At 45.4% G+C, this 14,418-nt stretch overlaps 1 protein-coding gene across 1 annotated transcript; it reads left to right on the top strand.

Annotated features, from left to right (window-relative positions):
- The first annotated feature begins 964 nt into the window (after positions 1 to 964).
- LOC135910983 (ice-structuring glycoprotein-like) lies at positions 965 to 12,680 on the top strand. Its single transcript, XM_070533308.1, has 6 exons — positions 965 to 1,012; positions 2,220 to 2,955; positions 9,032 to 9,107; positions 10,406 to 10,481; positions 11,723 to 12,563; positions 12,664 to 12,680. Coding segments are annotated over exons 1-6 (1,770 nt in total). The 5' UTR covers positions 965 to 973; the 3' UTR covers positions 12,666 to 12,680.
- The last annotated feature ends 1,738 nt before the right edge of the window (positions 12,681 to 14,418 follow it).

The following is a 14,418-nucleotide window of genomic DNA, read 5'->3' as shown; positions in this document are numbered from 1 at the left end:
ATGAAATTTAAATTATTTAGCTGATCAAAAAAAAAACTTACTTCAATCTTTTTACTGACTGAATATTAGAAAATTTACTCCTGCACTATCAGGTGCGTTTTAGTGGGTGCCCATGTAATGCCTTCTTCATTATTTCAATAGGCAGCCAGCACTCAAGTTCACTCTGGCGACTCTAATAAAAAATCTTGGTATATCTGCATGGGCCTCCGCTATTCTCTTTAAACAGCGCCATAAGTGAGTCTTGGCGACCGGTGTAACAAGAGTGCCCTGCAACTGAATTACTGAAAAAGTCACAGCAAGAAAAGAACTATAACAACACCGAATTTGCGCAGGCACCTTGACCAGGCTCGAGCTCAATCTGCGAAAATGCAAAAAGAGCTAAGTAGCCTTGTTATTCTTATTGCCTGGTTACTAGCTTTCTTGTACTCTCTGAAGCTTTCCCTTGAACGCATCGATAGCACAGATATTTCGATATAGCCTCATCACTATGCAAACAAGAGTATATTGATATAAAGTTTGGTGGTAAAGATGCAAGTGGTGTGGATTGGAAGCCAAGGAAGGCGTTCACGGGCTCATCCTAATTACCGGCCGCACTGTATCGCGATATAAACTTACACTGCATCGGTGATTGACCACTGGCCGCGTCTTGGCTGTGGCTCCCTCCTCTTTGGCACAACATGTATGCAAACACGGGCACAGAAAAAAACTGAAGTACTAAAAAAATGCCCGCTGACCACCGTCCTTCACGCCGTGCAAGAGGGGGTAAGGACCGCCAAGAAAGCGCTTGCTGTTAGCAATCTAACTGGTTGCGAAAAAAGGCGTGCTTCAATTATTTTTTGGCCCACGAGCAACGATGAATATTAAGGGTGGGCGTTCCCTTTCTCCTCAACTTCCGCTGGGGAATGGTTTGCTGCCGTTTCTTGCAGGCCCAGAGCCAGTTATAAAAGCCTAGCCTCGAGACAAGACCAAACAGATGCTTCTATTCCTCCATCGGATTAAGACCGACAGCATGGTGAGTACAGAGACCCAGGTCATTAAGTGACGGCTGATGACTGAATTGAGAGGTTTACGGAGATAGCCACTAAACTTACCTTGATAGCTTTTGAAACTGTGCGACTAACCACTTGTAGGGCGAAAATGTTTTTACTGAAAAGCTTTCATTCAAAGCAGTACTGAATAATTGATTTCTTTGCAGCTCCGGGAAAGAATGAACTATCTCGCATGGGCGTCAAAAGGTCAAATCAAGAAATAAAAATCAGGTTTATGTGAAACGTTGAGGGTGGTAATTTTAATTGCACCATTTTTAATGCAACAAACGAAACAATTTGAATAATTCTTCATTAAAGATTTTTGATTTCAGCATAGCGACTTTCTGACAAAACATAAAAAAACAATAAAGAGCAATGTGGCTCTCGAAGTATGCAACATATGAATATTATGTTAGTAACGAGGCGGTTTATGAAAACTGGACAATTAATAAATTACGAAAGTTACACCTCTTATGTTTAAGTCCATATTAGCTATCGTAAAAGCACACATCTGCCAACCTGGCCCAAAGAAGAGGCAATAGTGTGCCTGTATAAGTCGCAGTATAAGCCAGAAATCATCTGCAGCCTTAGATAACTGAAAGCTTAACGTGTAATTTTATTTCTGCGTAGCTATGCTTTGAACGCTGCAATCAAAATTTTCATTTTTTTCTTTCTTGTTTGCATGTCTTCCTGGCTCAAAAAACATACGTCATATTTGATAGAAGCATAATTAACTGTCATCGTACCCCGACATACAATATAGCATAAATTGGTACTCGCACAACGTAAATCTCAAATTGTGGGCAATGCAAAGTTAAATGGAAGCGTAATCATGACTTCGTATTTAAAAAAATATACCTCTATGAGAGCATGCATGTTTAGTTCAAGCACTTATGCCTTGCGTTGCAGAATTACGAGGATTAATACTGAGGCAACGTTTCTGCAGCTTTGTAAACCACAGAAATACATATTACCAAAAAGCGTTAATGTAAGATACGCGCGCTTCATGGTTACGCAAGTGGGGTAGAAAAATGAGCCTCTGAATGGCAGCCACAATTGCCCCTTATAACCAATGTACTTATTCATATAAATACGGGATTTACGAAGTAATCTCATCTACCTTTTTTATAGTCGATGGTTGGCAATCAACAGTGTGCAATGGCATCATCTCTATAATAGTCTTCGTTTCAGCTTTGCGTCAGCCTCCTCCTCGCCTTGACCACCAGTGCCTTCGCTGGACACGTTTCCGGTGGCTATCGCCTCGGCTACGGTCTCGGCTACACCGGCCTCGGCCTCTCCCACTATGGTCTCCAGCATGGCGTCGGCTACTCTGGCCTGACTGGATACGGCCTTGGCTACGCTTACGGTCCAGCTGCCAGCTACGCCGTCGCTGCCCCAGCTGTGGCCACCGTCCACGCCGCACCAGCTGTGGCCGCGTACGCTGTGCCAGCCGTCGCCAGGGTTGCCACCACCTACGCTGCCCCAGCCGTCACCAGGGTAGCCACGACTTACGCCGCCCCAGCTGTGACCAGGGTCGAGCACGCCGCTCCAGTCGTTGGCGCTGCACCAGCCGTCGCCTATGCCGCTGCTCCAGCTGTCGCTAAGGTTGCCACATATAGTGCTCCTGCTGTGACCAGTGTTGTCCGCACTGCTCCTGTGGTCGCTGCGGCCCCAGCCATTGCAACTTACGCGGCGCCAGCCGTCGCTGCTGTCCACCACACTCCAGCTGTTGCCGCCATCACTCACGCTGCTCCACTTGTCAGCGCCTACCACGCAACCGCCCCGGTATACGGCTATGGCGTCAGCGGCATCGGCTACGGCCTCGGTCACTACGGTTTCGGTCACGGTCTCCTAGGCTATGGTCTCAACTACGGCTATGGCCTCGGCTCCCCCTTCGAGTACGCCACTCTCCTGCGCAAAAAGAAGTGTAAGTGCTGTTTTGATCGCTGTTTATTTCTGCCTGTTTGCCTTTTGCATGGGCGCGTGACGTTATTTCTTCCTGAATTTTCTCATTTCAGAAACGTCTCCATTCCGCGGCGCGGGAATGGACAGAATGCACACAGCAAAGACAGAACAGTCTTCGATGGTTCAGTCATTTGTAATGACGGCAGCGGAACAATAAACTATTTGCACGTGAGCTTCTGGTCGCACCATTTTATTTACTCTATCACTTTGTTGCACCACATTTATTAGAGTAGTATATACAGCGAGGTAATGTGTACTGAAAGTACATCTAGGCGACAAATATAAACTACTTTGTTGTAGGATTTTTATTTTTCTTGTGCTTTTTTTGTTTTGAGGGTAATTAAGATACTTGGGCTGATTACCGTTTAACTTAAATATTTTCAGCACATATTTTCTGCTGCGATTGGTAGCTAATAATTGTTGACGTACCCAAAAGGAATTCATTCTGAGGCTACATCAGTTTCGAGATAATAATTGCCGAAGTGTCCGAAAAAACGCATTGGTGTTCCAGTCAATTTTGCTCATCAATGCATAAAAAAGGTGTTTTCTTAAAAATAAGAAAAGTAAGAGGAACTCCAATGCATTCTGCGCATACATTGAAAATTAATATCTTGAAACTGGCATAGTCCTGAGAATATGTTCCAAGTGGATATGCCTAGAGAACAATCTACAATTCGAAGATTATCATTTGTACCGTAAAAATATTTAATTAAAAACCTAATTTTTTCATAATTATAATAATATTCGTTTAAGCATTTGTATTTCTCGTATAAGTATAGGCCGCCTCATCAAGTAGATTAGATCAAGGTTTATAATTGTGCTGTCCACCACAAGCAATTTTTTTTATGACTTCGTGCAGCTAAAAAAAATTAGGCACCCGATATGCTGTAGCTTCAACGACAACTCGCTCACACAGGTACAACATCATCGAAGCGCAGCATCCGCTCTCTATATATGCTCGATCTTCGATGGATACATTCACACATTTATTGCGGCTTCATTTGCTCCCGTCCCTGTTACTATGGCGAAAAGACAGTGCAACGTTAGATGCAATTTTGATATTATTTGCTGAATAAGGGCTTTAACTAGAATATTCTGCTGAAACAATCGACGATTATTCTCAATATAGGCGATTAGCCTGAACGAACAGACGAAGAAACGAGGGCGCGGCAATTACTGCAGAGACGACACGGCGCCCTGCGCTCACCGTCACGATAGCTATCCAGGTTCTTGTTGCTCGTTTAGACGTTTAAGGAGCGAAGTGTATACCGTGGGCGGTGTTCTTTAATATGAAGCAAGCGTTTTAGGCTTCGAGACACCGAGAAAGTGTGCCGCCGGAGAATGATACTAGCCAGAGGGGCACTACTTGCTTTGCGCTGAATTGTTAGTTGGCTACAAACATGCAAGCCACGGGTAAAAAAATATCACTCGTTTCGACGCCGCGCGAACCACAGCTTTCCGAGAAATGTCAGCTGGAACTTTGGCGTTTTTGTAATATGTTTCAACCGCATTAGTTGTGTGCGAGCGCCACTTCCAGGAGCATTTCATTCAGCACATTGCCTAGAATCCGAGGGTAGATCTGCAGCTCATGAGCGGCACTCTTCCTTCCATGCTACCCAGGCTTACATATCGGAGGAAATTGCCGCAAGAGGAACAAGTGGACCACGGCAGGATGCCGGACCCTAAAAGAATAATGAAGATACAGTGAGCCAACTTACACACGCTTCAAGCAAATAAAATGCAGACGAGACGTGTGTCTAGCGACTGAAGAACAAGTATTTGTGCACGAGTGCTGAAGGAAACCTGCTGAAAGACAGTCGTCCGAATGATTCTTCGTGAGAAGCTCGACAACATCTCGCCAAGTACTACGACAAATATCAACAGCCCAATTGCAGCACAAAGTGCCGCTTCAAGTGCTGCACCGTGGTTCAAAAGCAAACGATTGCTGGATGCATTATCTCTAGCAGATCTTTGTTCACTTCTTCAGCTCAAGCCTTCTGGAAGCTTGTGAACAGCGGAAACTCGAACTTACCAAGGGGATCATCAACCCAGTCTATTACTCGCCAGCACTTCCATGTGGAGAGCGAGAACTTGGCTTCTGAGCGTACAGCAGCAAAAACCACCTTTCGCTATGACATATTGAGAGTGCTGTGAAGCAGTGCCGCGTTTCATATAGAGCTATGGTATAGTGCCTAGAATAGGTACACAGGTACTTTATTGTAAAACCATGGTTTTCCTCGTTTACGTGTACGACTAAAGAATTACCCTATTTCATTACACTATACGTACGTGAGCATCAAGAGTCCCAACAATTATTTTGCATTCTACTAGCTACTTTTCTCATGGAGATAATCATAGATCATCGAACAAAGTAAGAAATTGTTTTTTTTTCTCACAAGAACAAGTTAATTTCTATCTTGAAAAGAATATTGCTCAATTGATATTGCAAACGTGTACAGCTCCGCACACATTCTCATGCATGTCATCTGTGATTGCACCCTTAAGCGCAAGAAAACAAAGCCAGAGAGTTTATTTTTACGAATATCAGTATTTATTCAGAGGTATCCCTGTTACTCATTTCCTGGCATAAGAAGACACCGACCCTGCGCAAATTACGTTCGCGTACAGCACCTACGTACTGCTTCGTAAAATAATTTTTGGCTCACTGTAGAAAAAATTTTGAAGGGCAGTTTCATCCGTGCAGAATTTATGCTCGTCTGCGTAGAATTAATTTTGACGTGTTTAGCGAACTAAACTGCGTTAAGAACTCCGTATTTTTTGCCTCCCGAACTGGCAAGCAAACACCAGCCGGACAACGAAAGTATCTAACTCTCGCAAGTGACAAGGCTTCACCGCGTTCAAAAATCTATAAATGTCCATGATGAGCCTGTGATGGCGGCTTACAGCTTAAGTTCAGTAATAAACGCGCTGCAGTTTAACTATAGTACGGCCGCAGCAGCTCATGACTCACACAGCTTGTGACAGGCCTTTGACCGAAGCGCTGCGTTTGTCGTCATGAGGTGGAGAAGTCCTGAACTACGTTTCCCGCCTGGAAGACAGCACACCTACCCATCTGGCCACCGCAGCGTCGTCTACGATGCGCTGGCCAGTGTGAAAGAGAGATGTGACTGTAAAGCAGGAAATCCATGGAAACTGTTTGACTTACTGGTGGACACCTCAAACGACGGAGCGGCGTGCGACGATCGAGCCAGCGGTGACCTCCCCTCCTCCTCTCACTGGCTGCCAAAGAGCGCTGAGAGCACACGCCCTTTCCCTCTTCTTGCCGCTCTGAATGAGCGAGCGATAGTGCGCCTCCCAGCTCCTTTCCGCCCCTCCTCACTGCGAGAGCACGACGTGCCTCGTCCCCCACACTCCCCACCCCCTTTCAAGACAGCACTTACCCCCTCACCCGAAATCACGCACCCTTTCTTTTCATCAGCAGCATCCATCAGTCTATTTTTATGTCGTCTACAGGACGAAGGCCTCTCCCCGCAAAACTGCAATCACCCATGTCCAGCGCCGATTCCACAACTGATACGTTTCTCTAGGCGCGTTTCAACGCCTTCCCTCCCAGAACTCTGACCTACCCAAGGAAGTTTAAATGGACCTACCATCGTACCGCGGATAATAGACTTTTTTACAATGATTACTAGAGGGATCTCTCGAGCCACCATAGGAATGATGGGTAGTAATTGGATTTTCCAAATATTCGTGCTTGTGAATTCAGATGTTCTTCTGCCTTCGTTTATTCGTGAATATCACTGACATTTCTTAACATGCTGCTTCAGTTACGCCTCCGCCTCAAAAAGATATCAGGAAACACATATTGCCCATTTACATCACAATCCCTGACATGTACAAAAAGTCTGATATGCCTGTTTCGGCAATACTCCAGTTCGTTCAGTCGCACATGTTCGAAAAGTTTCCAGATTATCTTGAAGTATTCACAGCTGCATCTGTACACAGCGACGGTCAATGCGCATCTGCAGATTTTTTCTGCCCTTGGACTAAACTACGGCGTAACTTTCAAATACGTCATCCAACTTCTTCAACAACTGTGGAGCAAGCAGCGATTAATGTTGCATTGAAATACGTGCAAGAGGTGCCAACTACATCCAAGATTGCCATCTTTACGGACTAACCTGCTGCCCTTAGCAGGTTGCAACGCAGTGAGATTGATTGTCGACTTGTGCGCAGCATCCCTGACTCTGCGAGCAAAATTTGATCACGTGGAGTATCTCTCGTTACTCAATGGATGCCTTCACACGTAGTAATCGCCGGAAATGAAGAGGCTGATCGGCTCGCTTCAACTAGCGCTCATAACAACCGTGACTGCACAGAAATTTTGCGCAAGCTTGATGAGGCTCTTCTGCTAAATCGTCGACGCCTACTCAAGCAGTATCCAGACCAGCGCGTCGCAAATGGAACGTACCCGCCCCATGTTCGCGGTCCAGGCTTGCCTCGCCGCGCTAGGAGGTAACTAATCCAGCTCAGAGTTGGCTGTGTGAGCGTGCACGAACGTGTATACAGACAAGGACGTATGGCGAGTCCATCGTGTACGTCTTGTGGTTGCTGGGACACACTTCAGCACCTTATATTTAAGTGTCCCGCTTTCAGTGCGCACCGCATGTCGCTAGTGAGAGACTTTCATCTTCTTGGCTTGCGGTGTACGACACTCGACGAATGTTTGTACCCCAGTTGTTGTGCGTCTAAACGTGATCAGGCTCATCGCACTCTGCTTACTTTTCTAGAGTTAACTACTTAGGTTCTCGTTTGTAGTTTCCAAACTATTCTATTCAACATTCTGTAGTAGCGTGACCTTCAGTGGCGGGCCCCACTGCGTGTGATCTGTACTGTGTCCTACTGTATTCTTTAGATTTGTCCTGTTGCTCTTCCTTTATTCTTTCCTCCTCTGCTTCCTATCTTTCATTTCTGTACCTCCCTTCTGAACAGTAGGCAGGCGCTGTGCCCCTTCCAGTTGCTGTTGCCAGCCTGCTCCTCGCTTTCCCTTTCCTGTTATTTGTATGTACGTATTCAAAACAAATAATAATAATAATAATAATAATAATAATAATAATAATAATAATAATTCGTTCATAGTCTTTATACGCCTTGACATAAATTTCAGAGCAATATACACTTTTCTAAGTGCAGATATCTTAGGAACACACATGATTGCTTATAATTGCATGGGGTTCAGACTGTCGAGGTGGTCCTATCAAAATACGCCAAGCGCCTCAATGCGCTGGCTTGCACGCGAGAAATTCGTAAGGGCGTTCTATGCGGCTTGTCCAGGCATGCATTCGTGGCGCAATGGTTTCAATGTCGGGATACTGTGTTAGAGGTCCTGTGTTCAAATGCTGTCGCCGGACAATTTCAAGGTGTTGTCAATTATTTATTGCAATGAACATTGCTGAAAATGACGACTTTTCAAGGTCACAAATACTTTCGAAGCAAAAACGACCAAGTTTGGGCGAATCCCGCAGACACTAGCGCGAGCTCTACCTCTAGTAATGATGGCACGAAGGCTATGCCATGGACCTACCATGAAAAAGGCTGAAAGGGCCAAAAAAGTTATTCGCTTTTAAACACAACGTTGGCCTTCTAATGCAACAAATCACCGACGCCACACACACCACCACGTCGCCTTTCACCTTTCTGTTAGAAAACGCATTGCACAGACGTATAACATGGAAATTACGTTTATAGCTCATTCCAACATTAGGGACATTACAGGCAAACAAGGCTGTAATTTGGGCTCCGTTGAAATAATGAGCCTCTGACCAAGTATGGTCATTGTAAACAGACAAACGCGGTACGTATACCACACGGTGACATGTGTGCTTGCTAAGGTATCTAGCGGCACAGCAGCGCAAGAGCAGCTCAAACATCAAGTACAATCCCCCGTACCATGGCATCAGTGGAACCTGGACCAAGTTTGGAGAGGCTTGCGGGCTCGTCATCTTAATGCGACTGTTGTAAGTGTGATCTGTATAAGGGTGTAATTGCTGCTAAGCGTTTCATGTGCATTCACCCAGGTCACCTTTGTAGTTCCTTTGATGAGTGGGAGGTCCGGAGTGGTGTCACATTCCACCGAATTGTCATCGCGGTTGGGTGAGTCTGTATCATTGAGAAGGGCACTTTGTGCCTGTTTTATAGTGTGGAAGACGGATGTTCATTTGCGGTTGTTCTTCGCGTACCCCCAGGATGTGTGTGATGCATTCAAATCCCAAGCTATTAAGTGGGCAAAGTAACGAGCTGGCCGAAATTGGGCTATTTCTTGGGAAAATTCGGCTTTCTGTGTTTGTTATCATTTATTTTTTGGGGTGGAGGGAAGGGGGGTTTGTATGCGTTTGTTATATATTGACGATAGGATTCAGTAGAATTGCGATTGCCCGTTGAATATCCGCGGACTGTGAGGCTTTGTTGCGAATCATGTATGGGTGTGGCTACCAGGTTTTTTCAGACCAAGATGACAAGTGTTGTTTGGGTGCCATACCTTACATAACCAGTGACGCTGGGCACCAGAACATCAGGACGCCGTTCCCGTGCTGCAATGGAACGCATGAGCAATCCACTCTTGCGAGAGTAACCTCTATTGTTTCACAACCACAATAAAAGGTCGGTTGCCAAGATTGCCACCCGCGTCTACTTAGATCACAGGTACAATCATAGATACAGCACTTTCAAGGTATTCATTTTATGTGTATATGCCAGAAGACAAACTTTCGAATTAAGGAAAAAGTACGCATGCGCAAGTGTGGCCAATATCTAAAGCGCCCTCACCGCAATCGTTGAAAACACCAGTTTCCCGGGTTTCACATTACATGGGTGATTAGCACCACCCCGCAATGCTCCGTTGCTGGGGCTGTTAATGCGCGCACAAAGAGGTCAAACAAATTAAATTTATTCTGAATTCAGCATGATCCTGCAAATTCACTACGTTCTCAAAATCCCGTAACGTTATGCTAGAAATATCTTTCCATAGACGAGGCCGCGAAAAAATAAGAAAATCTACGCCAGTATTTTTCTCACTAAATGTTCGGTTAGGCGATGCTCGTGCAAATTGGTTGGGCTCATGGTCTTCGGTGCAAGGCGTTGGACTGAATGTGTAATTGCATACTGTTCAACCAGAGGCCCACGTTCTTTTCTTTTATTAATTTTGGCACTAAGAACGAGAATACAGCATGTGACCTGAAATGGAAATGAGGACTATTTCTCGAACATTCCAGTTTAAATGAAAGCTGAGGAAGGCGTACATCAGGAGATACGTAAAACTATTACTTCTTTCACGCGCACGTGTGCTTGGGCTGCTAGCGGAGAGAAAATTATTATTCTTAAAGTGTGTGTTAACGTCCCTCTCAGCAGCGGTAAAGGCCGGTTTATGACTTGTTCTCTTAGCCAACTATCAGGTATAAAAGCTCCCATTTCGCGAGTCGAAAACAGAAGCACCTGCTCCTCCAACTGATTAGGACCACCGCCAATATGGTAAGTATATCGTTACTTCAGCCATACCTACCATTTGGCACCATGATTAGAACATTATTTGACCTTGTTGCCTTTGATGAAGCATTTTTAGTGCCACTTTTGCCAAAATGTTCAGGAGCGAAATCTATAGTTTTTCACCGGGGCGTGCATGTTCGGCAAACTTCGCATGCCAACATGTTTAACTAGAAAGAAAGGTCAGCAGCTTGATTGGCATTACTTGTGTTGAGATAATCCCTGCACACTAAGCCCCCTAAGCTTATTTGTAACATATGTTGATCGAGAAACATCAATCTAGAGGTTAGTGCTCTGCTGCTTAGAGAAGGCAGAATTGCCACTATATTCAGCGAGAAAAAGCTGCTCGAAAAACACCAGACAGAAAAACAACAAGCTATGACTAGCCAGTCAGGTTCAAGTCACCTTTCGTATCTTTTCTTTGAGGATGTTCCACCTAGGAAAATTTGTACCTCTAGTGCAGTATAGTGCAACTTTCAGCCTACTATACAAATTACAGAGCGCAGAACAACAGACCGACTGTTTAGTGGTCTCTACCTTTGCATAGGGTTTGCAGTTTTCGAGATCACATGAACATGCAGAAATTAATAGACTTATTCAACTCTGCTTATAATGTTCCCTGGATAGGGACAAGTGCGTACAAAGCAAAGTACAGATGAGCAGGCTATTATGTCTATTATTTGCCATTTTGATAACGAGCCTATTTCTTGTGAGCGCCCACATCATCCCTCGCTATTACGCTTTCGGAAGGTAAACACTGATACGGTTGGATTGGTAGGCTGATTCTAGCGAGTATCTGAAGCTATGCTTTTACCTAGCTGCCACTTGAAACGCAAATCAAAACTACACATTTTGTTTTTTGTGACCTAGGGCGCCTACCAGCGCAGATTACTCTCATGTCATTGCACGTACATCGTTAAGATTACAATCAGGTGAAGTCACCACATGTCACATTTTTTTTAAAGACCCGATGGTATAATGGTGAGAGCCGGCGGTATTTCATGGGCATTAAAATATCCTCGGACCCCCAAAACACACTTCTTCACCACTGCCTTACAACCAGTTGTAGCCGATGTTTCCCTACAATGAGCATGATTGAATAAAAGGATTAGCTGTACATCTCTGGATTTCCGCACTGTTTGAGGCAACGTACAGAAACATTTATTACATAAGGACACGCCAAACCCTTTAGTGAAGTTTCGTAACTACTAATGTTCCTCTTTTTCAAGCTGCGTGCCTGCATTGTCCTCGCCTTGGCCACATGTGCCTTTGGTCATCCAACTGGCACTTACACCGTCGCCAGTAACCTCGGTTACGGGCTTGGCTACGGCAACCTCGGCTATGCCGGCCTCGGCTACGGAGGCCTTGGTCTCTCTCATTATGGCCTTTCCCATGGAGTTGGCTACTCCGGCTTGACTGGCTACGGTGTTGGTTACGGATACGGCTATGCCCCATCCGCCAGCTACGCTGTCGCTGCGCCAGCCGTTACCCGTACCGTCTCCACCTACCACGCCGCTCCAGCTGTGACCGCTGTCCACGCTGCTCCAGCCGTGACCGCTGTCCACGCTGCTCCAGCCGTGACCGCTGTCCACGCTGCTCCAGCTGTGACCGCTGTCCACGCCGCTCCAGCCGTCGCCACCTACGCCGCTGCCCCAGCTGTCACCAGGGTTGTCCAGTCCGCTCCAGTTGTCGCCACCTACGCCGCTGCCCCAGCTGTAACCAGGGTGGTCCAGTCCGCTCCCCTTGTCCAGAGCTACGCTGCTGCCCCAGCCGTGACCGCTGTTCACGCTGCTCCAGCTTTTGCTGCCGTCCACGCTGCCCCAGCTGTTGCCACCGTCGCTCACGCTGCCCCAGCTGTCGCCACCTACAGCGTTGCCCACGCGGCCCCAGCAGTCGCCACTTATGGTGTTGCTCACGCTGCCCCAGCTTACTACGGCTATGGCGTTGGCTCTCTCGGCTACGGTGTTGGCAGCTACGGTTACGGCCACGGTCTTCTCGGCTATGGCCTGAACTACGGTTACGGTCTTGGCTCCCCCCTCAGCTACTCCACCCTCCTCCGCAAGAAGAAGTGTAAGTTGTACTATCTAGTCGGCCATACTTTTGTTCTGATTTCTTGTGGTGTATTCATGTGCAGCAATATTGGTTAATTTATTCTTCTCTCTCCTCGCAGAATTGTACATGGTCAAGACCTTCCAACTGAAGAGAAATCGCAAAGCAATGGAGCAGCTTATTTGGAGGTTTCAATGAAGTTTATTGATTCGTACTTCACAATAAACTGTTCGCTAAAAACTGTCCTCTCTCAGCTATCCCATGCTGTAAACATTTATACACATGAAACCACACAACAGAATTGGCCGTGAAGTTTGAATTTTCAAGAAGGCTTCCCTGGAGTTATAACTTTCTTGTATGAAATGAGCCTGTGTCTAGATGCGGCGTTAGAAATCTTGCATTTATTCTTGCCCTTGTTATCACTCGCTAAAGTGTGTTATCACTAGCTAAAGAGTGTTATCGCTCGCCCAATGCAGTATGGTATTAAATTAATTAAATGGTGTAATGGCGGTAGTAGTTGCCAAGAGCCTTGCGACATTGGCGACCGCTCCCAACGTTATATACATGACATTTTTTGCCCAACGTGACAAGAAATATTGAAATTATTATAAGAAATATTATGAGGACATGACCATGAATATAACTATTAAGAATCTCCCAATATATATGGAACCTTCCAAGTTAAACGGAAGCAAAAGCTCGTTGTCAAAAACAAGGAATCGTGTTCCCGCTGTAGTGGTGTCCTTTGGAAAGGTGCGAGAAAGTCATGATAAAATTGATGCAGACACGTAGTAATTTCACTTGATGGAACGAGAAAGACCAAAAGCGTGAACAGCGTGATGTACTCAAGGTCACCTCGCACTACATGGCGTAAGAATATGTCACGATCAAGCGTTCGTTCACGCAGTCACAGGACTCTTTTCTGCAAATATCAGTTCATACTACGAAACCTGCGCCAGCCAATGTACCTGACGTTCACAATGGACATACAAGTAGCTGTAAGAAAGTGACTAATGGTTCGAAACAACTGATGCAAACTCTAGCCATGAAGAAAGCAGCCCACAGCAGAGAGCGCTATTACGTTGACATCTGCGAGCAATTCTTAAACCGCGAAAGTACAGCAACATATCGTAGGGCCCTATTAAGAACATTTGACACAAGTAGAGCAACGTGAGGCTTCTTGTCTAATTGAGTTTCGAGGTTCCTCACAAAAAATAAACGTAGTGTCCCTCCACTTGAATGTCAACAACTCAATACTACTTTCTCAAACCTCCTAGGGAAAGATAATACTTAAGGTTCGTTCGGATTCAAAGTAAGCCTAATGAGTAAGCACCATTTTCATTGAAGAAGTTCAAAGTTTAATGGCGGATACGTTACGCCTAATGTTGTTCGTTCTATCGCTCTTTGCGCAGGCCTTAACTTGTTTTCGAGGTTCTTTGTCAATCTCTAAGTTTCGGTACCATTTGTCAGCACCGGTAGAATGCCTTGATTGCACACCTTTCTTTTTAATGATAATGGTAAGCTTCCGGTCAGGATCTGGTAATATCTGCTGAATATGCTCTAACCCATTTTTATTCTTCTGTAAATTCCTTTCTCATGATCAGGGTCACCTGTGAGTAATTGACCGAAGTAAACGTACTCCTTCACAGACTATGGAGGCTGACTGGCGATCCTGAACTCCTCTTGCCTTGCCCACCTATTCATCATTATCGTTGTTGTCAGCATATTCATCTTCAACCACACTCTTATACTTTCGCTGTTAATTGCCAGAATCATTTATTGTAACTAGTCCCCAGCGTTGCTGAAGAGGAAAATGCCACCTGCAAATTGAAGGTTGCTGAGATATTCACCGTTGATCCTTACTTCTGAGCCTTCC

The sequence above is a fragment of the Dermacentor albipictus genome, chromosome 2 (genome assembly GCF_038994185.2).
Source record: "Dermacentor albipictus isolate Rhodes 1998 colony chromosome 2, USDA_Dalb.pri_finalv2, whole genome shotgun sequence".
NCBI lineage: Eukaryota > Metazoa > Arthropoda > Arachnida > Ixodida > Ixodidae > Dermacentor > Dermacentor albipictus.
The sequence above is the reverse complement of the archived record's forward strand: the minus strand, read 5'-3'. Positions and strand labels throughout refer to the sequence as shown.

What these genes read in the sequence shown, in the direction of transcription:
- LOC135910983 (XM_070533308.1), top strand. Translation starts at nt 974, where the DNA reads ATGCTTCTATTCCTCCATCGGATTAAGACCGACAGCATG. An exon ending in GGATTAAGACCGACAGCATG is followed by an intron (nt 1,013 to 2,219) that starts GTGAGTACAGAG and finishes TCTTCGTTTCAG; the next exon opens with CTTTGCGTCAGCCTCCTCCT. An exon ending in TTAGGACCACCGCCAATATG is followed by an intron (nt 10,482 to 11,722) that starts GTAAGTATATCG and finishes CTCTTTTTCAAG; the next exon opens with CTGCGTGCCTGCATTGTCCT.